The 27,201-nt window shown below is 43.8% G+C and overlaps 1 protein-coding gene across 3 annotated transcripts in view; it reads right to left on the bottom strand.

The window, feature by feature from the left end:
* rhbdl1 (rhomboid, veinlet-like 1 (Drosophila)) overlaps positions 1-27,201 on the bottom strand; it is a 60,377-nt gene that overhangs the window by 26,466 nt on the left and 6,710 nt on the right. For all 3 annotated transcript variants that reach the window (XM_015963395.3, XM_070545567.1, XM_054749155.2), the window contains exons 2-5: positions 18,129-18,287; positions 5,478-5,702; positions 4,598-4,746; positions 3,831-3,943 (exon numbers count right to left, since the gene is read on the bottom strand). In XM_015963395.3, the coding sequence (XP_015818881.1) occupies positions 3,831-3,943; positions 4,598-4,746; positions 5,478-5,702; positions 18,129-18,287 (646 nt within the window). The remainder of the gene's footprint in view (positions 1-3,830; positions 3,944-4,597; positions 4,747-5,477; positions 5,703-18,128; positions 18,288-27,201) is intronic.

Genomic DNA, 27,201 nt, shown 5'->3' with positions numbered 1-27,201 from the left:
CCATGGAGCTCAGCTTAAGCCCTTTTTAGAAGACACACCATGAAGGCAAATCAGTGTAATACTGCTGCCGTGGTGTGTCTTACAAACGCAGCATGGCGGCATAGCATTGTGGGAATTTTGAGGCATTTGTGCCGGCACACTTGGTAGTAATATTGCTGCAACGTTGGACTTGTGAATGCACATTGCGCATTGGTGCAACAGAGGGGGGTGTCATGATCATGTGGGGAGTTGCTGTCGAGCTCCGGCAGGAAACTATAATGAAAATGAAGGTAAACACAGGCCGTAAATGTAGCTTATTGAACAGAATCAGCCGAGATGATAAACTGAAGGGATGCAGCGCTCCAGGAGCTTCTCTCTGTTAGACCTGGAGCTCAGATCACCAGACCATTCACGGGGACTTTGAGGGACAGACACCTTTAGGAGTGGCTTGTAAAAAAAATGTGATGTACGCAACTTCGACTGCAAGTTATGTCCAAGTTAAAGGGAAGTCTGTGACAGTGCAGACACCGCCCCATACCCCCCTTTATCCCGCCATCTTGTAATCTTTTGTAAAGAACACGATTGCGCCACTTTACCACCATTCTGACCACTTACAAACAACCAAAGGCTCCTGATGCCGGCTCAGTGTTGTTTCTAAAAGAGGCTAAACAGAGTCTCTCATGGAGACTAAATCAATATGGATTCCTGATACCTACAACAACTATTTTAAGAGAAAGCACAAAACGGATGTAGGCCTAAATACAGCGAGAAAAGTAGAGAATTTAAAGCCAGCTCTTTCTGACAGCTGGGTCTGGGAGCACAAATGTCACCTCACACGTTTCCTCCTCCTTCCTCATTTCATGCTGCAGCTTAAATCTCCAAACAGCATCTGAAATGGAGCTCCAGTTAATTCTGCAGGGAGGAAACCCTGCAAGACTCTTATAGAGTTTCTTCACATGCATCCTTTTCTTTATGTCATCAGCGCTAAAAACCAGTCAAAGCTCCAATAATTCATGAGCGTTAACAGCGTGTGTTCATGCAAGTGTGTCGAGGACTGGAGGTCGGTGTCAGAAAAACTTGAACTGAGTTTCAGCGTGTGCAGAGAGAGGCAGGAGAAGAAATAGTGATGTATCAGGGTTCTTATGTCCAGAACCTAATGTTCTGGTTTTGATGCTTATCTGCATCTATTTGGAGTTTGAGTTGAACTTGTATGTAAAACATGATCTTTGTTTTGAGTTGTGGCAACTTAAAGAAATTGACACAAACCCAAAGTTTAAATTCTAACCTGCAGAGGTGTGGACTCGAGTCACATGACCTGGACTCGAGTCAGACTTGAGTCATTATTTTAATGACTTATGACTTGACTTGATAAAATCAATGAAGACTTATGACTTGACTCAGACTTGAACGCTAATGACTTGTGACTTGAATGGACTTGCATCTGTTGACTTGATGATAACTTGAGTCATCAGATGCAAGTCTGATGACTCAATGTCATCTTGTAAACATTTTAATAAGATTTTTACAAGATATAAAAAGCCACGTAGCCAAATATGAGTCAAATTTGATATTTTAGCACAAAAGTGGCACGACTCAGACAAAAATCATGAATCATTCTTCGTTCTGGGTTTGATCTTGTTCTGCTAACTGCAGCAGCACTTTGTTTATGATCAGTTTCAGTTGCACTTCCTGCTTGTTTGAGCAGATAAATAAAGCTTTAAGAAGCTTTATGTCTGGAATTTATTTATTATCACTGTCATTAAATTGAAGTTGGACAGATGACTTGATTATGACTAGAAAATTCAAAGTTAAGGACTTGGATTTGACTTGGACTTCCAGATCATTGACTTTGGACTCGACTTGGACTTGGTTGTCTTTGACTTGGGCTTGACTCGAGACTTGTGACTTACTTGTGACTTGCAAAGCAGTGACTTGATCACACCTCTGCTAACCGGAGATGAAGAGGTTGAACTGCTTCCTTCTTGCTGCATTTAAATCAATGTTTATGCCATGGTCTGTGTCTGCGTCTCCCTCATGTGTCTCCTTGTGTGCTCCATTTCCCCCTAAGAATCCCCCTTATGTGTCTCTTTGTGTTCCTCATGTGCCCCCTGCTCTTCAGCCCTCCAGATATCTCTCCCAGGTCCTGTATTCCTTTAGTCTTCCCCAGTCACCCCTCTGCAGTTTTTTATAGGTTCAGCTTTTCATTTTATTAGTCTCTTTAGTATGTTTTCCCCATAGGTTTTTGTAGTTTCCCTTTCCCTTAGAATAGTAGTTTATTTTGCTGGCTCATCTTGTCTTTAGGTTTTACTCTTAGGCCATGTTAGTTTCCTCCCTTATCAGTTAATTGCTTTCACCTGGTTCTCTCTCCACACACCTGCAGCCATCTGCCTCCCATCATGCCCCAGTGTATATAAGCCCTGTCTTTGTCACAGTATCTTGTCGGTCCATTGTTTGTGTCAGCGTTGTTTTGTGCTCTAAGTGAGCCTTTGTCCTCGTTTCTTGGTTTGTGCTCTATGTTGAGCTTTCGTCCTCCTGATATTCAGGACTTTGGTTTTTTGCCTTCCTGCCATTTTGGATTTTTGGTTCATCTCCTAATAAAGAAGGATTTTACTTTTAAACCGCTCCTGCCTCGTGTCATCTGGGGTTTTCTGCATCTTGGGTTCTAACCTCCTCCTAACCTGCAACGTGACAGTTGATGTTCATGTATAAAGTCATCCTCAGATTAAATATAAATCACGTAAAAACCTTAAACTGAATGAGTGATAATCCCAAAACAAAACCTTCTTCTGACAGAGCGCGTGTAAACAAGAACAAAGACAATATAAGGTAGGTCACTACAGAATCTCTGCAGCCTGCCAAAGAGACACACACACACACACACACACACACATACACACCAAACAGAACAAACAATATCATGAAATGCAGATATTGCATTTATAAGTAATGATATCTTTGTCTTTTTTCTAAATGTTGTGTGCAGTCAGACAACGTTTGGCTCATTTTTCTGGCAGATGTTACGGCGTTGCAGCAGAACACATAAACACATCATATGATGACTAGAAACCAAGACAGAGTTAAATAATAGGTTATAATTAGGTTACCAGAAATGGAGAACAGGAATTTACTTTGGTATGTGCAGAATAAATACACACACACACACACACACACACACACACACACACACACACACACACACACACACACACACACACACACACACACACACACACACACACACACACACCACTCCAGGGAACAATGAGAGATAATGGTTCAGTACAACAGCTTGCAGGCACAGCAACTTTAAAAATAAATGCAGCAACTGAAAAATGTGAAATTCAACATTTTTCATGTAATTTACTACCAAAATTCTATGTAAAAAAGTAATTTTCATTGCAACAAATCCAACATTAAACCATTAAAAACAAAAGAGAAACTACTCATCTATTAACATTGGAATACATTTTGTTCTGTACTATTTTTTTCTTCAACTTTTTTCTTAATTAGTTAGTGTTAATTAAATAAAAAATAGCAATGCATTAAACATGCAAGCTGTTTGGGGTCATCTAATACTGTATAAATGATCATTGAAGTTAAAAACATTGTTCTAGTTTATATGAATTAAAACCTGTAGCCTTCTTTTTTATCCATGTCATAGAAGCATGCTTACGCGGTTTATCCAGAAGATTGATGTAAACACTTTATTCCTAATTTACAAAAACTCTTTCAAATGTGCAAAAATCTAGAGGAAAATGATCAGTTTTGACTTTATTCTTTCACCTGGTTACTTCAATTTGTGCATTCCTCATTTATAATACAAAGAGTGTTAATTTTAAAAATGTACTCACCAGCCAGGACTCCTGCCATGTAAAGCAAACTTATCCGTAAGATGCCGTGAACCATCTCTAAAGGAACGCCGATCATCAGCTGCAGCAAAGCATTAAATCCCAACTGCTCTAAACTGCAGAAAGAGAACAGAGGAGAAATCAGATTTATTCGTGTTAATGAAATTATGACTGAGCTAGTGCAGAAAAATGACGAACAATATTAAACTTTTTTACAAGCTATAAAAAAAAACTTCACAGGGTGTTTACAATGGTGCAGGTGCATGTGTGTATGTACATGTTTGTGTAAATGCATGTGCAGACGTGGAAAAATGTGTTGGTACCCTTCAAGCAATGAAAGAAAACCCCACAATGATCACAGGAATACTCTGGAATCTGACAAAAGTAATAATGAATATAATTTCTATTAAATTTAACCAGTGAATATCTGTCATTGCTTTTCAACCGTGCTTCAATAGCCAGTGTCAGAAAGCTTGGTCTCAGTCACAGGTCATGGGTCTTGCAACGGGACAATGACCCAAAACACACAGCTAAATACATCCAAGAATGGCCAAGAGGAAAACATTAGACTGTTCTTAAGTGGCCTTCTATGAGCCCTGACCTCAATCCTGTTGAGCATCATTGGAAGGAGCTGAAACATGCCACCTGGAAAAGGTGCCCTTCAAACATGAGATAGCTGAAACAGTTTGCTCATGAGGAGTGGGCCAAAATACCTGCTAAATACTAGAACATAATACAGCAACTTCTGCAGGTAAAGTTCCTGAACGTACCCAACATGCATGAACATGTAGCTGAAGAAGCGCCAGACTTGTGCACGGTGACCAGGGTGGTAGACCAGCGGGCTCTTCATGAAGTCTGGCTGATACGTCTGCAGAACCCACTTGTTGAGCATGATGCCATAGCACATGAACACAATAATCTGCAGTACACACACACACACACACACACACACACACACACACACACACACGCACGCACGCACGCACGCACGCACGCACGCACGCACGCACACACACACACACACACACACACACACACACACACACACAGCGTCAGGACAACTGACCAGTTCATTGAATTCCTTCAGAGTTCTGATTTAAATAAGTCAGAGAACAGAAAACAAATCCATTAAGCTTCCTGAAGGACATTTTTGTCATTTTTAAAATTTTCCTTAGCTGATGCATGTTAAATTTGTCAAGACATTGCAGCCGGCAGAATAAAGACACATTTGATTCAGTTCCATTAATTTCTTTTCATAGAATAATATCTCATTGTCTCTGTGAATTAAAAGGAACGTGGGCTGTTATTAACATATTCTCATTGTCACTGCAGACCATTCAGTGCAGTTTGGAGCCTCCTGGCTTCCTTTTTACATGATTCATGAACATTTCAGGGAAATGATGTAGTTTAATTGAGATGCTGTTGGTTCATTTCTGACTTGGGGTCACAGAGGAACAACAACAAATGCACTAAGCATATGAAAGGCACGGTAAAAACATGTGATCAAAGGCAGGAGAGGCTGCTTTTGAGGCAGGTAGTGCTGTACAAGTCACGTGTAAGACATCTACAGGTTTCGTAGGAACTCCTGAATCAGTTTTGTTTAACATGAACGAAAGGTCATGATGTGACCCCCCGACCCCTTCATCTAACCTGGACAATGGTGACAACAGCAATGAAGACAGGCGGGGGGCACAGGCGGTTTTGGTGGAAGTACCAGCGCCGGTCCGTCTCACAAGGCAGGATCTCGTAGGCCACATAACGGACAAAACGTTTGTAGAGGCCAAGGCCCGTCTCGTCCAGCAGGATCTCCCTCTGCAGCGTTCGGCGGCCGTTGGCGATGGCACGTCGGAAGCTGCTGGAGCGTTTGCTGTTCATCTGAGTTCAGTCACACAAAAAAAGAAGGTTGGAAGTTAAACATCCGACCAGATTGTCTTTGCATCCATGTGCTCATATTGATCTAATAAATCTAAATCTATTGAATCAGCTGCTTTTTAAAGTCGGAAAACGGGCCAGTGAACAGCACCTAATCAAACATCAAAAGACAGCTTGTCCTGTTCAAAGCATTATCTTTCTATTGTTCATACAAACTTCTGATAAAGAATAGTCCCACTTTACAGCTTTGTTGAGCCAGGCATGCAGTTGTTTCATCTTTTATGCAAATAAAGTTTGAAAGACTACGATCTTCATCTCATTCTCGTTTTTCTTTTAGATAAAAGTACAGTTCATTTAAAAAACACATCTTGAGTAACATCAAAGACAGACCATCAGCTGCAAGAGGACACCAAACTTAATTTATCATCTGAAAAAGCTGGATCTTCCCTTTGTTGATTGAATATCTGGAGAGAAGCGTCCGCTCTGAGATGATAAAGATGGAGTTCGTCGATGCAGCTAATTAGCATCAGACGAGTAAACTAACTTTCACACTGATTGCACAAAGGAACAAGTCCCCAAATCTTATGTCAATCCAGAATAATTCATGCTCTTTTCAAATTATTTGGATTTAAGGTCATATTTTATCATTCATGTATGTTTTATGTTGACATTTCACCAATGAGAATTTAACCATTCACACAAAACACGATGAAGCCTCAAATCACTGAGAAATTTGTGACAAACAAAATGTTCAATCAGCATATTAGAACAGCTCCAAATCCTCCCGTTCAGCACGTAGACAGTCTTTCCAGTCCCATCTGCGTGATGAGGAGATAAAAGAAAACGCTGACATTGGAACGAAAGCTATTATGCAGTTTTGTATTAATGTCTGAGCACATTGGTACAACAGGCAGCTCCAGATTTTACTCCTATTAGGAGGTTAAACAGCACTCGCCATGAAGGAAATAAAATATTAATGCAGAAGCAACACTGCTTGTTTAAATAAACATAGGATCTCATTTAGACACATGAGTAAGACTGCTAAACGTGTTAGTTAGCATTAAGGTTAGGATTAGACCAGTACTGGTCAGGGTTAGGGCAAGCATAACACAGTGACTAAAATGAATGGAAGTCAACAACAGGTCCCCACAAGTGTGTCATTGCAAACGTGCGTGTGTGTGTACATGTATGTGCATGTGTGTATGTGTGTGAATGTGTGAGTGTGTGTGTATGAGTGTGTGTGCATGTACTATGTGCAAATGCGTGTGTGTGTGTGAGTGTAAGTGAATGTGTGTGTGTGTGTGTGTGTGTATGTATGAGTGTGTGCATGGGTGCATGAGTGTGTGCGTGCGTGCATGCGTGTATGTATGTGTGTGTGTGTGTGTCTGTGCATGTGTATGCATGTGTGTGTGTGTGTGTGTGTGTGTGTGTGTGTGTGTGTGTATGAGTGTGTGTGCAAGTACTATGTGCAAATGCATGTGTGTGTGAGTGTAAGTGAATGCGTATGTATGCGTGCGTGTGCATGTGTGTGTGTATGTGTGTGTGTGTCTGTGCATGTGTATGCATGTGTGGGTGTGTTTGTGTGTGTGCATGTGTGTGTGCGTGCGTACGTGAATGCATATGTGTGTGTGTGTGTCTGTGCATGTGTATGCATGTGTGTGTGTGTGTTTATGTGTGTGCATGTCTGTGTGTGTGTGCGTGCGTACGTGAATGCATACGTGTGTGTTTGCAGGAGGCCTGCAGGGCAGCAGGTCCAGCTCCTGATAGGTTCTTTAGAGACTCAGGATGATAACTGCCCTCATGCCTCTGCTATAAATAACTGAAATGAAAACATCATCAGGAATCATTTAGATTTATATCTGAATTAATCCAACAAGTATGCATAAGATTTACCTGAACAGGCAACAACAGATGTCTGAGATCTTTGGTGCAGCTTAAACAATTCAGCTCATCTGAAGCTGACAAAGCAATTACCTTCACATCCAAGTAAAAAAAGCATTTTCAGGAGAAAAAACAACAGCAAAGAGAATGTGGACAGGAAATCCACACTCAGACTTCTGGGTAACCTTAGCTGCTCCCCGTGAGGTGCAGTGAAACCTCAGGAGGAGGCTCCTACGTAGAACAACTCCTCCATTAAAACACACCATCTCTAATTCATTAGTCAAGTCCTGCTGCTTGTAGACACAGCAGGGGGGTGGCACGGTGAAATAGATTGTGGGTCAGTATCTATAAAAGCTAATGAGCAAAGTATACCTGAAGAAAAACTCTTAATGTTTTAGAAAAAAGAGGAGGAACAAGAAATCCGCTGGTAGGGTAGTTTTGGAGTTGGTAGAAAGAGTAACAAGCCTAAACCGGGGTCGATCATGAGACCGGTGAGAACCATGTTGAGCTACACTGCTGCCTCCGCTACCGATGGAGGCTGGTGTGTTTAGTGTGGAAATCAGTCATGGAAAATGCAATTATGCGTTACTATACTCGTGGCAGGCAGTGAAGGGCGAAAGAAATGCGGGAAGAAAGTTGAATTAAAAGGAACGATTGGCTGCTTACATGAGCTCATGAACTCTTGAGACAACAGGATGAAGATGAGACACCTTCGTTTTCACAATCTCATCATCTGAACATGACTGAACGTCCTCTGAAAGAAGCAGAAATATGCTGTTTGGCTCAGTGACAACACCTGCTGCCTCTCTCTCCTCCTCTCCCATTCATGCTGCCTCTGTGTGAGGATTTGTTCCCTGAAGACACGGCGTAGCATAGCTGTCACTCTGCTTCACCTTCTCCGACATGCAGGACCGCCGCCTCTAAAGTGAGCATTAGCAGCCTTTAGAAGTGACGACAGGAAAGAGACAGCGAACACACAATAAGGCATGCATGAGCAGCCAAAATTTGAGAAAGCTTCCAGACTGGAGCGACAGGGAAAGGTGCCGAGAAGATGACATGAGTAAAACGCTGCGGGGGGAACACCTCTGCTTTGGAACTTTCCTTTGGAGGTGATAGGAGCCAGGGAATAATTACTGCTGAGGCTACAAGTACCCAGATAAAGATAGTATTCTTCTGTGCCTGAATGGAGCTAAATCGGCAGCAGTGTGTGTGTGTGTGTGTGTGTGTGTGTGTGTGTGTGTGTGTGTGTGTGCACGCTTCAGACAGCGATGTCCATCCTCATTGTCTTGGCAGTTGCATGATCAGTACTGTAAGCCGCTCCAGGATTTAATCGATCGTCCTTGATGGATTAATTAGCAACACCTCTCGGTCAATACCTTACAGCTAAAAAATAATTACAAATAGCTTTAAAATGTGGCTTAATGCTTATTCAAGACTCCTCTTTGGGTGTGCATTTTTACCTTTTAAATTTGCAAATTTATTTCTTTTCTGACTATTTCTGCACGAGTTTCCCGTCTGGGACTTGAGTTATGGTTGTAAAAAACACATTAAAGTTCTCATTCGCTCATTATTTCAATACAATTTCTGTGGTCTCTAGTGTGAATGAATGCCTTATGAGTTGTTTTCTGTGCAAGGAAAGCTCTGGCACTCTTGTTTCAGGAAGTAGGAGTTAGTCGGATGTGAGGGGAGAAAACAATGGCAGAATTTGGAGTCCTGATATTCAGACATTTCACCTCTGACTGGCTAACAGCAACACGACTCTACCACTGACTCTGTTTGCTGTACAACATTGATGTTTAATCTCCGCAAATAACACAAGCCTGGAGGAGTTCTGTTGTGTGGTGGAGTAGCTAATGCTAAAGGTTAGCTTCTACTAGTCAAGACATTCTCTGCTGTTTCCTGGACGCTAAACCAACATCAGCTTTTCCCGTTGTGAGCCAGGATGGGTGAGTCCATGAATGCTAATTTACAGTGTGACGTAGATCTGTGTGGCCTTTTCTGACCCCAGTTTTTCCCTGTCTATCTTCTATCGGTGGCTAAAGCAGGAAACAGGGGTAGAAGACTATTTTCATGTTCAGGTCAGTGAAATTCAGAGTCATCAATCATATTTAAAAAATCCACCCGTCCATTTTCGGCCGCTTATCCGGGGTCGGGTCGCAGGGGCAGTAGTCTAAGGCGAGAGACCCAGACTTCTCTTTCAGCCACTTGGACCAGCTCCTCCGGGGGAATCCCAAGGCGTTCCCTGACCAGCCGTGATAGTTAGTCTCTCCAGCATGTCCTGGGTCTTCCTTTAGGTCTTCTCCCAGTTGAACGTGCCCAGAAAACCTCACCAGGGAGGCGTCCAGGAGGCATCCTCACCAGATGCCCGGGCCACCTCAGCTGGCTCCTCTCCATGTGGAGGTGCAGCGGGTCTACTCCGAGCCCCTCCCGGTTGACCAAGCTTCTCGCCCTATCTTTATTTTTTCTTGCCCGGAGAAAACTCATTACGGCCAGTTGTACCCGCAATCTCATTCTTTTGGTCACTACCCAAAGCTCATGACCGTAGGTGAGGGTAGGAACGTAGATTGGTAAATTGAGAACTTTGCCTTCTGGCTCAGCTCTCTCTTCACAACGACAGACCAGTACAACACCCACAGTACTACAGATGCAGCACCAACCTGCCAATCAATCTCACGCTCCATCTTTCCTTCACTTGTGAACAAGACCCTGAGATACTGAAACTCCTCCACTTGGAGCAGGACCTCATCCCTGACCTGGAGAAGGCATTCTAGCCTTTTCCGACTCAAGACCATGGTCTTGGATTTAGAGGAGCTGATTCTCATCCCAGCTGCTTCACACTCGGCTGCGAACCGCTCCAGTGAGAGCCGGAGATCACGTTCCGAAGAAGCCAACAGGACCATATCATCTGCAAAAAGCAGAGACCTGATCCTTAGGCCACCAAAACAGATTCCCTCAACACCTTGGCTGCACCTAGAAATCCTGTCCATTGAAGTTATGAACAGAATCGGTGACAAAGGGCAGCCTTGGTGGATTTCAACTCTCACTGGAAACAAGCCCGACTTACTGCCGACCTAACAGCCCGTATCAGATGGCCTAGTACCCTATACTCCCAAAGTACCCCTCAAAGGGCGCCCCGAGGGTCACGGTCGAATACCTTCTCTAAATCTACAAAACACATGTGGATTGGTTGGGCGAACTCCCACTCATATATAAAAAATTACGAGAAAAACATTTTCTCAGCAAATAATCTTTAACAAACGTACAGTAAAGACCCTAACTGCAGTGATGTCATTCAAAGTGATCAGAGTCCCCAGGAACAGGAAGTCGTCCTCTGACTGGAGCAACACTCAGCCAGATTTTTAACTAATGGAAAAGTTCCAGTATTTAAAACAACTTGTGCATTAGAATACTCTCTGACCTGTTTACAGTTCAACATGAGACCAGTTGTTTGGTTTATGCTGTTTATGCTACCAACAAACATCAGAATTACCACGCTCCTTCACGTGTGTTGCTGCTGGAGTCTGCCCGAGTGGAGAGAATAGCAGCCATCGCTAAATTTGCAAGTGAACCACCACCTAAAAATGACACTTTTATTACTAAGTTTGTAAGCTTTGTATTGACCAAAATACATTTCTCTGTATGTGTGTCTTTTGTTTTAAAGGTCTGTTAAAGGTCAGTTTCACTGTAAAACCATTTTTTAATGATTATTTCTGATTACAATCAGTCACTCATGCAGGCTGAACATGAAAATAGTCTCCCACACCTCACATCTCCTGCTTCTGATAGAAAATAGATGGTGAAACTCTGGGATTAGAAAAGCCCGACAGATCCACGTCACACTGTCACTCAACGTTCGTGGACTCTCCCATCTTCACTCATGACAGGGCATGTCGTTATTGGTCTAGTGTCCTGGAAACTGCATAGAATGTCTCAGCTAGTGGAAGCTAACCGTTAGCATTAGCAATAATACCACACAGCAGAACTCCTTCAGGCTTGAGTTATTTGTGGGGATAAAATGTCAGTGTTGCAGAGCAAATGGAATTTGCCATGGGGGGGGGGGGGGGGGGCTTAAAATTCTGCCGTCGGAAGCTCAACTCTGATGTGGCTCTCTTCTGGAGGAGCGACAGTGGCGCAGGAGTTAAGTGCTCTCCCCGTAATCAGTTGCAGAGTCGAGCTCCAATCAGTTTCACTGTCGTTGTGTCCTTGGGCAAGACACTTAACCCCCCTTGCCTGCTGGTGGTGGTCGGAGGGACCGGTGGCGCCAGTGCTCGGCAGCCTCGCTCTCTCAGTGCGCCCCAGGGCAGCTGTGGCTACATCACAGCTCATCACCAGCAGGGTGTGAATGTGTGTGTGAATGGGTGAATGACTGATTGTATTGTAAAGTGCCTTGGGGGGTTCCAGGACTCTAGAAGGCGCTATATCAAGTACAGGCCATTTACATTCTAGTTCCTGAACCAGGTGCATTGGAACTTTTCCATTAGAGTACGAGTATAAGTAAAGTAGATCCTTAACTATGATCCTCAGGAATCATCAGAGCATCGCTACATGAAGGTGAGTGTGATTTTTATTGATAAAAACTGGTTTCCTTCTTTTTCCTCCACTGTCTCAACAGTTTTTGAATAATTAGGCGTAGTTTTTGGTCTCTCTGGTCCATTATCTGAATGTTTAGCCCTTTTAATGTTTCAGTGAGTTACATTTGCCTAAATGCGGCTGTGAGACATTAAACGTGCTGAAGTTATTCTAAAAGTATCTTCAAGTGAACTTTGACCTTTCTCGCTTTGGTCTGGTTGGTGCATGAGCACCTTTTCCTTTGCTTTCTCTCACTTCCATGCAACAGAATCTAAATCACTGTGGATTTGAGTCCCACTGATTCTACCCTGACCCAGATACTTCAGTTATTTCTTGCTCAAATCCTTTTAAAATGAGAGTCTGCCTCTTTTTCCCCCTCAGCATTTTGTGGACACAACCTCTCCTCATGGTTTAATCATCGCCGTGGTACAACTCAGAGAAGAAACTTTCACTCACAGACACTTAGTCAAAGTGCATTTGAAAACAGAAAGCCTTGGCAGGAGGAGGTTTGGTGCAGGATGCGCTGCTGACAGGTAACATCTCTGTCCCCGGAGAGGAACACTCTTTGAGCGCTAAATGACTTCAAAACTTTAAAATACTGCAAATCAGCTACTTCTAAAACAGATTCTAAGTAAAGATCCTGAACTGAGAAGAAAATCTGAATAGAGATAATAAAATGTGTTATAATGACTGTAACATGCCCCCAAACCAGGTAATTAGCCACAGCAGACCCCTTGGTCTGCTCAGCAAAAAGCCAAATTGTTGCCTCGAAAGAAAAAGAGCCCTTCTTGTGCTGCTGGAACACACTCAATCAAACATCAGAATGATACAGTTTCTTCCTAAAAGCAGCTTTTCACATCTGTAATGTTACATGAATAACTGCCTGCAGAAAATGTTGGTTGCCTTTGCTGCAGGAGACACTTGTGCGGCCTTTGTGTTGATTAGCACTCAGATACTCTTTGATTGTGTGTGTGTGTGTGTGTGTGTGTGTGTGTGTGTGTGTGTGTGTGTGTGTGTGTGCATGAGTGGAGAGTATGCACTGTTCCCCAAGAGAGGTTTAAGTAGAGCTGCTTTTTTACCCCTCTGGCTGAACTGATTGAGTATTCTAGCAAAGATTGCCCTGTGAGAAAGATGGATTGAACATGAACAGAGTGTGAGGCAGCCTTCTGCACGTGCATGCACTCATTTAGAGGAGCTGCTGCCTAACGGTGCGATTCAGACACGTTTACACACACCAAGGTCGAGAGAGGCAGCGTGTGTGTGGATTCGCGGCTACAACACTTGCCAAGTGGATGTCGAGCAAGAGGGAAGACAAATGTTGAACACTCCTGTTAGACGCAGCTGAGAGAAATCCAAGCAGCTTCTGAGCTGAAAGCATTGAAGATGCACAGACTGAGCAGACACAGAAACACAGCCAAGGAGCCTTGTTGTGTTCATGTTAATAAAGTGGAGGAGCGCTCAGTCTTTCACTAAGGCCAACAAAAATGCCACCATAATAACACACACACACACACACACACACACATACACACACACACACACACACACACACACACACACACACACACATGCATGCAAAATAAACAGTTTCATACCCAAATGCAACTTTAACAACACATAAATCCTCCTGATGAACTCTTCACATTGACACTTCAGACGTAAAACACACTTTTCTGACTCTTAATAGTTTCTTCCAGTCTGGGCAAAAAGCACTTTACCTTGTAACTATGGATGCAACGTCTGTGTGAACCTGTTCCATCTTCTGTGATGTGTTTCCAGTCAGTTAAGTTTGTTGTGGTGATGACTGACACATCTCGTTACAAGAAGACTAAAGCAAATCGTCACAACATACACGACTGCACTACAACTTGGCAGTGAGCAGGAGTGAAGATAGACGCTTCACTTGCCTTAGCCCCTTCCAACAGTCATGCATTTTATTGTAATATAAACTTTTACACAAGGACTTAATTTCAAAGACCATTGAAGGCATCCGGTCAAATAGTTTATTAGAAAACAACAGTTCAGACCCACTGAAGTGTGTTGCAGAAGAAAGGTCGACCCAATCTCGTTCCCTTTCGAGCTCTGCCCGTTGCTCCTAGAATAACCGCATGTCAGCCACACCCGGCGCTTGCTGCTCCTTGTTTTGGGTCATAACAAACACCACATTCCAACTACCGCTGTTGTCTCTCAAGCCTAATTTATACTTCTCTGTCAGCTCCACGAGGGAGAGACACGCACACACGGACGGAGACATTGTACCCTCATACTTCTCCGTCTCCTGGAGAGTGTTGCAAAGCAATTCCCCGCCAGGACAACAGAGGGCGTAGCGCTGTTCTGTGGAATCCTGTCATGCTTCTGGTCCAACATAGTGTGTTTATATTGTGTTTTTTTGTATATAAGATACTTTTAACACAGACAAATTTGTCTCTCATTCTCCTCCACCTCTTCATGCGTTCGCCACCTCTAAACCCACGTTTAGAATACCGTCATTTTCGTCCACAAATAAAACGCTTGCTGCATATCTTTTCACTCCTCCAGTCACGGGGGAATTAAACATTCATATTTTTAGAGTTTTTTAGAGTTTTTTCGCGAGGTATTCTTCAAGCTTCTCCTTGTCTGCCGCTAGTTATCCTCTGCTCTCTTTATGTTTTTGAGGGCGCAATCGCAGCGCTGTAGACGACAGCGGCATCCTGACCGATCACAAGCTTGCGTTCTCCATCTCGACGGACGGATGTTTGGAAAAGAAGGCTCCACTCCATCCATCCTAGTGAGGGCTCACCAGCAGGCTTGCAAGGACAGATATTGGCCTTGTGCGCGTCTGTCCCGACGCACACAGAGAAGTATAAATTAGGCTTAAGTCTTCTCCACGCAGCAGAGATCTGACAGAATGACTGAGTCTGACGTTTATGACCCAGCAGAGTTCTCGCACCTCCGTGAGGATGTAACTCACCTCCGCATGCTGGTGGACCAACAGAGCACAAGCTCGAGTCTCTGGCCAAAGACAGTCCTCCAGCTGTCCGTCGCTCTCCAGTGTCGCACCACGGCTGGGAGCGAGGACCCCCACGCTGGTCTCCCAGAGTGATGGGATGGGACGAGGGGCAGCCCGGACAGTCACCGGCCTGCAACGACTACACTGCCTTCGTAAAGGAGCTCCACAAAGCTTTTATCCAACCCAGCAGCAAGGCTAGAGCTCGCCTGAAGCTGCGACAGGGGGCCCAGGATGTCAGCACCTACTTGTCCCGGTTCCGCACTGTCGTGGCTAAGCCACAGTGGCGTGATGCCACTGTCAAGGCTGTCTTCATTGAGGGCTTGGTCGCCTATGTCCGGGACAAGATGGTTGTTTGGGAGGTTCCCCAAAATCTGGACAACATCGTCGACATCGCCCTACAAATAGATCAGAGGGTCCAATGACCTTGTCCTCAAGTTCACGCCCCCGAGATGCGTGCCGCTCTTCAGCCAACTCCAACCTCCCATCCCAGAGACCACCACGAAACGTCCCAGGACGAACATATGCAGCCGAGCCATCTATCTCCCGGGAAGAGGGACCAAAGCTACCGGGAGGGCCTGTGTACATACTGCGCATCCCTTGACCATCACAGAGCACACGGTCCTTTGCGGTTGGGAAACACCGGCCCCAGATAAGGCTAGGGGGAACCTTACCTAGATCTTTGTCATCTCCCCCAATCAACGCACCACCCTGAAGATCACCATTCACCTCAAGCAGGGCCCTACCTGCCTGGACGCTCTACTGGATTCAGGGGCCGCAGAAAACTTCATAGATCAGCACCTCGCCTCCCAACTCCAGCTCCCCAGTGTTCGCCTCATTCAGGCCATTCCTGTCATTTTGGTGAATGGGAGACCACTCCATCCCTTCCCTGTCCATTACTGAACCCCTGAGGTCCAAATGAGTGTGGGCAAACACCACGAGGCACTCCGCTACCTCCTTATCTCAGCCCCTTCCAGTCTTCTCATCCTGGTGCACACCTGACTCCAAGCCCATGACCCCTACATCTCCTGGGCCACGGGCCACCTACTGAATTGGGGACCCCACTGCCATACCCACATACCTCCCAAGTCCTCTCCTCCCATCAAGGCCACATGCGATGAACTCCAGGACTTCGGACCTATACCCACACAGTACCGGGACCTTGCTCAGGTCTTTGCCAAGCCTCCAACCGCCACCCTTCCTCCTCATTGACCACATGACCTCAAGATTGACTTCCAGCCCAGCACCGTTCTCCCCTAGGGCTCATTACTGGGGCCTGAACTGTTTAACAGTCAAGGATAGGCACCCCCTGCCACTCATGGCCAGCGCCTTGGATGCAGTATCTCAGGTATCCATCTTCACTAAGCTGGATCTAGGAATGCTATATATATATATTTATATACATACATATTGATGATGTAAACAGATTTCAAGAGTCTGAACTTTTGAGACAGAGCAAAGACACAAACCACAGAGAACATGGAAACTTGATGAATCCAATCAAACTCAGAAAGTTGAGAAGATCAGATGGGAGAAAGCAGTTGCATCTGACCTTTTCAGAGCTAGATGGAGCTATTCCAGTGGAGAGCCCTGCAGAGCTCACACATCACATGCTGCGCGACAGAGGACCGGATTCACATCAACATTTGAATATGCTCTAAATTACTCAGCAAATCTGCAATGGCGGTGCTCATGCGTATGAATGAGTGCTTGTCTGCATTTGATACCGTCTGGATCAGGGCGATATGGGGGGGGGGGGGGGGGGGGTCAGGTGAGACACACTTTTGGGAAGTGGGTGGCAGCAGCTAAATTACTTATAAACCTCCTGAAAGCGTTTGTATATATGCAAATCAGGTGTGTGCGCAGAGCAGCATTTATTTTTTATGCCTTCACATGTTCCTATCAGATAAATCTTTAAAAGGCAGTCAGTACAGGACGGAAGGGGAGTCAGTATCAATGTAAGCTTATGCATTCTCAAATTACCTCAGACTACTGCCTGCTATTACCAACGCTGTGCTAATCGAAGGCAATTTGCATTTTGGCTGATGAGCAATTTTTAAACCGTCTCCCTGATATTGATGGAAGTGAAGCAAAATTAAATGAGTTTAAAATGGAAGCATGTGATGTTGGAGGTCTTAACCCTCTCAGGCTCAAAATAAGTTTTGATAAAGGGACGAACAACTAAGTCCTTCAGGGGTACTTCTGAGGTAATAAATGCTCATGAAATACAGATGTGGAGTAACCAGGTGGGTAGGTTTTAACTGTTGCAAATCTGCAACGCCTGCCTCCACAGGGTTAAAATAAAATAAATAAAATAATTTGATTTCAAAACACGCTTTGGGACCCATAGATGAAGGTTGCTCTGGTTTTCATATGAAGGGAAAATGCAGGAGAAAGAATAATTTGCTTAAAATATTCAGAGATTTGCACCATAGTTACTGAATGCCAGGTGCTCAGAGAATCAACATGTGTAAATCCCTACAGGATATGTTACCAGAGGAGTAATAGTAAACACAGACAGGTGAATAAAATAAAATAAAAGAAAAAACATGGAAGGAGAAACGAAGAGGCCAAATATTGCATCAAAATCACAACATCTGTCACCCATAGAAAGCTCTAAATCTAAATTCCTCATAATGTAGCAAGACTACATGCTATCTCTAGTGAATCCCTCAGAATTGTACTTGATTACTTTGTTTACAGTCATTTAAATCTTTTGCTTGAATACTGTGTCCTTCCTCTGCCTGGTGTGGGTCTTTTCCAGAGCTTACTGTCCACCAAATGTGAGGTTAAATGTCGGGATTTACCGACACACAACTGCAGAGATTGATCCGTCTTTTGCAGGACAACCTCCTTAAATGATCCAGTCAATTTTTTTTTTTGCCACTGCAGTGCCTGCTGGTTCTGTCTAAATCGATTCTGTAACCTTTTAGTTATCAAACGAAACGTGTGATGTGCAGAACCTCGTGCAGACCGTGAAGGTCTCCACTCACCAGCTCGATGAGCTCCTGGTAGCACACCTGTCCCTCTTCATTGCTGTGGACAAGAGCTAACAGCATGTCCAGTTTGGATGGGTCCAGCTGCAGCTCATGGTGCTCCACCAAACTGGTGAAGTTCTCCACTGGGATGAAACCGGTGTTTTCTGGGTCCAACTGCAAAGAAAAAAAAATACTCCATATGAAAACTGCATGACAAAAGAGTTAAACATCTTTTTTTTAAATAGTCAATGCACCATTTATGTGTAAGTTTCCCTTTTGGGGGAATGCATCATTAAAACAGCTGAGGCGTTAAAACAAGCAGAAATAAATGATCCTCACTTTTTGAGTCAGAGGACTCCAAAGAGCTTTACACTACACTGTAGCTTTAATTCATTCACACACACACACACACACACACACACACACACACACACACACCCTTGTGGTGATGAGCTACAATGGAACCACAGCTGCCCTGGAACTCAGTGACAGAGAAAGCACAGGAACCACCAGTCTGTCCGACCACCAGCCACAGGCAAGGTGGGTTATGTGTCTAGTCCAAGGCCACAACAGCAGCATTCTCTGCCGGCATCAAACCTGCAACCTTCTGATTACTGGACAATGTGCTCTACCTCCTGAGCTACTATTAATGAGAACTATAGACTTCCAGAAAGAGCTCAAACTCTGAGGCAAGTATTAACTAGACATTTTCAGGAAAAATTTTGAAAATAAGAAAGCAAGACAGCTTAAAGGGATACTTTGTAACGTTTTTATAACTTTAAATAATTTTCTTGAGCCAGTATGCGCTAAAATGACCTTTTACAGGGTCAGTGAAAGGCCACCCAGCTCCTATCACCCCCGGGGCTAGAATAGCGCACTTGCAACTCCAGAGAGCCGGCACGGTCTGTTGGACTTGAAAAAAATTGAGCTGACATACCTGGCACTGCAATCTGCTTCCAGCACTTTTCCTGCATGTTTTAGATCGTGAACACAGCTGATTTGTTTAATTTAGAGATGAACCGCTCCTGTAGACACTAATGAAGGCTGAGGAGACATTTCAACTGTTGGATTAAGTTGTTAAAAATACAAACGCACAGCGCTGTGATAGGTTTTGGTTTCAGTTCAACAAACAGACAGTAGGTGGTGCTAAAAGCAAGCCAAAACTGTCTTGTCTCCCTTCAATATGATATAACATTATATTGTAAGAATCTAAGCAACAAAATCCCCACATAGTTATGTCGGAGCCGTATAAGATGTGCAAAGACAACAAATACTAACAAAAACGTTAAAGCTGCCGTTGATCATTGGGGTCCTTAAAATGGTGACCATGCAACCAAACAAACATACAAAATATAAAACAAATTGCATTTAATAATTTCTTAATCTGTGAGCAGCAGAAGGCTCTGCTGGGTCATACATGAATTTTCATGCTTTTGCAAAGTTCAAAAGAAATATTTATGACAAGTTTAGAAAGAAAACCTTCATTTAAAGTTTTGAAGAGAATAATTTTAGCAAAAAATGTAACTGAAGCTTGTAAAATTTGGGATTTTAAGCTGTTTTCTCTGAGGAAGACAAACGTCCTCTTGTTCATGTATTAAATGTAGTAAAAAGCTGTGGGAGTAAAAAGTGTTTGCAGATCCCAACATTCAAGTGTGTGATGTCATCACGCGGAGTTGAACATTCTGTTGAAAATCTTCTAAAAATCTTAAAACGTTAACAATGATTTAGTAACATTTTAAAAGATTAAAAAACCAGCTCACTCGTGTGGATTGTGGCTTTGTGTGACCTGGTTGAACCTTGACTGATGAACTCTGCCTGGGTCTTCACACCCGCAGAGCTATCTCATGTTTTTGCATCATTTGCATGTTTTATACACTTTTTTGTGAAAATGAACAAAAATCGTGACAAAAAGTTACAAGGATGATATTTTTTTCCAGTGCATTGGTGCCTGCGATTAAGCTGTGATTCCTTCATGATAGCTTTGATTTAAACATACGGTCGGTCAGACAGGGTGGCTTCTGCTGATGTTGGAGGCGGTTGCAAAGGACAGCCGTTCAAACAGGGAAATCACAGACTTCTAACTCTTGTTTCTGATGTGACGCATACTCTGCTGTGTGAGTCTGTCCTCGGTCACAGCAGCAGCTTCTATAATCAGCATTCACTGTTGTTATTACTGCTGATGCCTGTGCGAGTTGGGGTGATGGATTTGAGAGGCAGAGTTGTCTAAAATAACACTGAGGTAAAAACAAGGCCTCTGATGTACAGAGTGTGAGTGTCAGCTTGGCTCGTGCGCCCATGTTATATTTGAGGCTGCAGCTTATTGCACTTATTACTCCATTTTCTTCCCTACTTTCTCCTCCTAAACGTGATTCAATAGTTCTTCAATGGAGCGTTAATTCCTCCTGCCAGCTCTCCTTAGAATGTCTCACTGTGTTTGTTAAAGCGCGCCTCAGGACAAACTGAAGCAGCACAGAAGAGACCACATGGGAAGAGTCATTGCCGCTTCTCATTTTAGCTGTTCCTGAAAGCTAACACAGCCTCATTAGGTTGTTGGAGAGTAAACCAACAGTGCCGTGTTGCTCCAGGGAGAGGCCAGCTTTTGGATGTTGCATCAGAGTGTAGTCAGTCATGGTGGATCATTGTCCCCCCTCATGTCCACAAGAAAAGTCTCATCTGGTCTCAATGCAATCTGCTCCGACACGGTGAGACAAAGATGCAACACCGGCTCTGTGAGGGGGGGGGGGCGGTGCTCTGCAGCACTGAGCGGGTCTCTGCAACATCGGGCCCGGAGCTTCAAGCTTTGCTGCTCGAGGGGGGAGCGTAGATCAATCACAGAGTCAGCCTGTGTGACCGCACCAGCTACGTGTCTCTGTCCAAATGTGTTCACCGTCCACAAACATTTTTATTCATGCATGAGGACTCTTAACACACTTACTCTGCCTTTTCACTTCTCACGAGAACTTTTCAACAAAGTGACACTTTAGTTTTACTGATTCGTTCGAGTGAGAGTCCCGGTGGAGCTACATAGGTCTTTTCCACTGGCTATACTCAGCGTGACTCACGTTCAGATTGTAATCCTTTGTCCGCCCTTATTTTGACCCCTTGTTTCTTCACAATTTGCTTTCAAGATGCCAACCATCTGCGATGGGCTGGCTCTCTGTCCAGGGTGTACCCCGCCTGATTGCCCATTGACTGCCTTTCACAGAGACACAGCTTGTTTAGTTCAAGGGTCTGCAAACTTTACAACTAAAGGATGAAAGCTAAATACAATCATACTATCCACTATAAGACTTTACTTTTTGTTGTGATGGGATCTTCCTTTTTAATTTTGAAGTGCAAGCAAAATAACAAAAATAAGACAATTACTATTGCTTGTTCAGAACTCTGCAGAGCAAAAGCAGTTATCATATTTGAAGAAAAAAATAATATACCATATAATTAGTGATAAATAAAGCAATAACATGTACCTTAATGCTTTTATAAAACCAGAAACAGACAACAAGATTTAGTAAATTCATTAAAAAAAGAAGACAAAAACATTGTGGTTTAACATATTAAAGTACCACACTGTTTGTTTGCTAAGAACATCCATAACATATTTAGGCTGCTTAAAAAACACAATTTATATGAAACAATATACTTTAAAAGAATGTAGTGGAGTGTTTACAATAGTTTTAATTTAAATTTTTACAATTATGTTCTAAATAATAATAATAATAATAATAATAATAATAATAATGATAATAATTACTATTATTATTATTATTATTATTATTATTATTATTATTATATAGGATGGGTTGCCAGGCTACCATTTGTCCACTTTCCTCATTTTTCCTCTGCTTAGTGTATTATCATGTCAGCTAAAATGACAGAAAATGAGCTGCCTAGTAAACATGGTCCATAAACAAACTTTGAAAGGCTTTCTAAATCTAACAAGACTTGAGAAGATTACAAGGAAATCTCACAGACCCAATCCATGCATCTCATTTCAACTCTCAACTCTATGAGCTACAGTCTTTAGGCAGCCTCAAACACACATAAAGCGGAGTATTTTGATGAAAATGAACCAAGATGGGGATGGAGAAAGGCTTGTGTCTATTTTTAGATAATCCCCTTTACTCTGAGGTTTATGGGTATTTGTTAAAACATGGCTGTTTTCCCCTGGAGGAGAATTGAGTATTTACAACATGCAGCGCAGCAGGATGACATGGAGCGGGAAGAAGAAGCCCAAAACTTAAAAAAATAAAAATACTAGGGATGTGGGTGGTTGGTGGGTTGATGGAAGATGTGAATGATGCAGAAGGAGATGGCGTGAGTAAAGGCTGGGACTGACATGAGCCTTAAAGAATGAAAAACCTCTCAGTGCTGACTGGACTAGAGGTCTTGGCAGATACTCCTGTTCTTCTCTTTCCTATAAGCGGACGGTGACACACTCCAGTGCTCTGCACCCACTTGCCACAGAGGAGAGATAGATCAGATCGTAATGTGCTCCTGGCTCAGCCCGAGCAGACGGGGGGAACGGAGAGCCACACTGGGGACGTCTGATTACTGTCAGCCTCCATATGTCAGCACGTCACTGCGCTGCACATACAGAGGCAGCTCACACACAGCGACAAAACCGCATCAGCCCGCGCACCATTACACAGACACACAACGTGTTGATGCTGAGCTGTCATGGATAATATCGCCGTCATGGTCTGACCTTATTCAGGCGGAGCATTACACGGGGGAGGACGTCTGCCGAGGATACAGGGAGGTAGCCAATTAGGGTTATCAATTACCAAGATGAGAAGCATGGAGATGAACGAGAGTTGGCCAGAGAGGCGTCTTCCTTTCTTGCACTTCCTAATTTGGACCGTCTCATGTGCACGAAGAATAGGAGGAAAATCTGATGAATGCAGCAAGAAAAAGCACTGAAAGGGACGCATTTATTGAAGCAATCCAACACTGGTGAGGGCGACACTTTGACAAGCCGCATGCGTTGCCACGGTAACCAGTTGCCTGTGTGCCACCCCCCTCCCTTTTCCGTTTCCCCATTTTTCCCTGACATATTGGTATTCCAGAGGCAAAAGGAAACGATAAGAAAAGGTTCCAAGCATCTGTAAAACACAGAGTCAAGACCAACCGGGCGAGGAGGCGGCCACGAAGAAACAGTCAGGGTTTAGACGGAAGTGCATAGTAGGTGGGGTGGGAAAGAGCTGAAGAGAACAAGATGAACAGGACCCAGGATGGTCACTGAAGACGGCTGTCTGCTATTAGAACACAGCATCTGGGGACAGAACATGGACAAGGTCATCTAGGTGATGCAGTGATCCCCAACCCCCTTCCCCGGGGGCCAGTGTCCAGCATGTTTTAGTTCTTTTCCTAATCCAACTCACACCTGTTCAACAGCTCCTTAGGCTCTGCAGAAGCATGTTAATCAGATTAAAACCAGGTGTGCTGAAGCAGGGAGAACATTGGGGAAGGGAGCTGGGGGATCTCTGCAGCAGCGTAGTCCCGTTCAACAGAGCAGGAAACAGAAATAGTAAATATACTAGAGTGTCTGCAAGTTTTCTGCATGGTGTTTAACCCTCTATTGTCCCTCGATGAAGAATTATGTTTGTCATGCTCTTCATTTATCACTGAATCTCCCTCAGTCACCTTCCCTACCACAGACTCCAGAATCAAGTAGGTACTCAAAACCCTCCGCCTGGTTAAGGTGGTGCTTCTGTGGATGGGAGGTTTTCTAGACACGTCTCACCAGGGGGAAGAGTCAGTATAGGCAACAACTGGAAAAAACGTATAATTGTTATATTTTACTTTTGAGTCAAGAAAAAGTTGCATTCACTTACACAACAGGGGATGGGACTTAAAACCTATACTGCAGCCAGCAACTAGGGGTCGCTTCCTTCCAACTTCAACTCACCCTGGACACAGTCTTTTGACTCGCTCCCATCCAGCAGGAGGCTCCGATCCATTTGGACCAGAACCTCTCACCACAAGATCAGTCGTGCTCATGTACGTCAATCGTAGAACTGCCCATTGCCCACTTCAGTCACCTGACCCTTTGTTGTGTTTGCACCTGAAATGATCCGCTCTGACCAGTACCTACCAGTATATAATAGCTGCTTCTCTAATTATTGCCTGATTTGCCTCCCTATATTATTATAATTTCTTTGTGTTTTTTTCTTAATTTTAAGTTTTGCTCATCATGCACCACAGCAATTCCCCAAAGTTGTGATTCTCGCCCATATGGCAACAAAACCTTCTGATTCAGATTATTTTCTGTGTGGGTTTTATTGAGGCAGATTGATACGACAATTCAGTGCATCTGGTTCATTTAGCCTTTTTATTTTGACACATGACGTATGAAATGCTGACAGAATAAACTGTTTACAGTTTGGCGTCAGTTTTGAGTTTTTGGGTGTTCGTGAACAGGACTTCGAACAGATCTGTGTGTCTGCGGCGGTATTTGCAAGGCAGAGCATCTTTACAATGAAATCAGGTTATTAAAACACACACACACACACACACACACACACACACACACACACACACACACACACACACACACACACACACACACACACACACACACCACACACACACACACACACACACACACACACACACAAAGATGCATCGTCTCTGCTGCCCCCAGGATGTAACAACAGGGCCACTGACTCTGTAATTATCACAACGCGTGTTCTGCTGTTACTATTAGCACATTCAGACCACAGTCGTACTGCGATGTGACGGCCCAAAGATCTAAATCACTGCCACACTTTAAATAACCACAAAGTATCTGAGGAATTTTCCTTCTTACAAACAAGCTCCCAGGTTATTAAATAACATGAAAAACAACTAAAAACCAAGAGGATGATAAAGAGGAGTGTGACGCAGCCCCATTCTCTCTGCTTGACATGAATATGTCAGGAAAGCTCTCAGACACCCCGAGGAAAGATATAAATAAGTCAGATAAGAACTAAAGGACTCACAAGGAGATTCTCCTCTAATAATAGAAAACTTTAGAGGCAGCGACCATCGAGTCGCCTTATCGGTGATGCTTGAAAGAGCAAACGTGAGCCAGACTAGAAATACCCTGAGCTCAGCACCGCAGCCACAGAGGAACCAATGAAGTCGCTCATGTTGAAGCAAGCACATTTAATTTAGTTTCTCTCCGTCTTTTACCCAACATGGTTTCAGAAGCTCTCTGTATAGATGTTCAAACACAAGATGCACACTTTTCCCTCGTGCTTTCTTTATAACAGAGCCTTAACCCCCTGCTGTGGGCCATAAAGGATGTCATTTCAGTTGCCTTTTCATGCACTCACCCATCATGTCTCAACTATTTAGCGAGGATTTAATTCTAAGTGGATCCATCTAATTGATGGAACTTGCTTTATAGAAGGACTGGAGGTTTACAGAGATCTTTTACATTTAAGTTTATCTATATTTCATCTAAAAAGCACCTGAATGGAAGAGGTAAACATGATTATAATGTAGCGAGATGAAGGTTCTCTGATGTGTGGCAAAGGTCACATTTGCCCAGCTGGGTCAAGTTGGGTCAAACAGTACTTTTGGAATCCACTGATTAACCCAAGGAGCCACGATGTCTGCTCAAGATCATAACACCATATCTGCTGTTCCGTCACAAAGAAGGACACTTCAAGCCACGATGATATTAGATAATAATTAATAAACTCATTGATTTTATTACTGTTTAATATAATCATCATAACATGATCACTTGGTTCAATATAAAGGTATTTTAATTACATGAAATGGATTATTATGCTTTGGGTATAATAATAATAATTATTATAATGATTAAAGATGTGTTTAGCAACAAGGTCAAGTTCACCTATCCAGCTAACACAGAGTTCAGATAAACAATAACTGCATCACATGTTTTTGACGCATGTTCAAGCTTTCTTTCGGAGAGAGTGGGAGTGGTTCTGAGAGCTTTTGGTAAAACTGTAACCATCACAGATTCACGTTCAGTTCTGAAACCAAACATCATCCTGAGGAGCCAGGGACGGCCGCCCTGACCCTCTGCCTGCTGTTCTTGTCACGTCGACCAGAATAGCCAAAGAATAAACGTAACTGTAAACCAAAACGAAGACTCTACCAGAGTCATTGATTTCTGAAGTTAAGTTAAAGACGAGAACGTTCATCTACCAAACGCTTCATGACCCGTGTACCCAGGACCACTCTGGACCAGACGATCAGACACTTGCGTCTCCTCTACCAGCCGGGGTGTCATCTTGGATGAATCACCATCCTTCTGATGTCCGGATCCACAAGAGGGTCCTGTTTGCGTAAGGTAGAACACGAGGATGCGTTTGATGCTGTTTCTCTCACGTTTCTCTCGTTGGTGTATGATCTTCTATCGCTTATATTAATATTTTATATTGATATATGATAGAAGCTTCATATATTAACTCGTTTGTGTCATCCTAGGTCTAACATTGAATAGCACAGTGTTAGAGCTGTGTGTGCGAGGTTTTCACTCCATAACAATAACAATTAATTAAGTCAGTACTGAAATCAATTTCTTTGTCATGAACTCCTCCTCTTAACCTCCTCTGCGGGCCGGGCTGGCGCTGCACTCCAGTTCCCAGCATGCCTGTCACCGACGCTTCCCGGTGACGTCATCCCGCTGAGCCTATTTAAGGACCTGTCACAGCGGAGCCGGCACTCAGTCATCATCTAACGATAGACGCCAAGCCATTCTAAGACCTAAGACACTAACTCTACGAACCATACGGGAAGAGAACTTCCCACGCTGCCACATATCAGTCTCCATCCACCATTCTCTCCGCGCCTGGGTCTCATAACCACTCCAGCTCAGCCCATCGAACCTGACAGGATGACTGAGTCCCGAGTAGACCCAGCGGAGATCGCACAGCTGCGAGCTGAGGTAGCGCAGCTGCTCAGCCGAGTAGAACGCCAGGAGGCGGAGAACGCCCAACTCCGTGTGGAGAACAATCAGCTGCGTGCTGTTACTGATCGCCTCGCATCCAAACTCGATTCCGTCACCGAACTGGTAGTCCAACTCTCCTCAGCCCTCCAACGACAGTCATCTGCCACTCCTAACGTGGTG

The sequence above is a fragment of the Nothobranchius furzeri genome, chromosome 16, assembly GCF_043380555.1.
Source record: "Nothobranchius furzeri strain GRZ-AD chromosome 16, NfurGRZ-RIMD1, whole genome shotgun sequence".
Lineage (NCBI taxonomy): Eukaryota > Metazoa > Chordata > Actinopteri > Cyprinodontiformes > Nothobranchiidae > Nothobranchius > Nothobranchius furzeri.
This window is presented reverse-complemented; position numbering and strand designations above follow the sequence as displayed.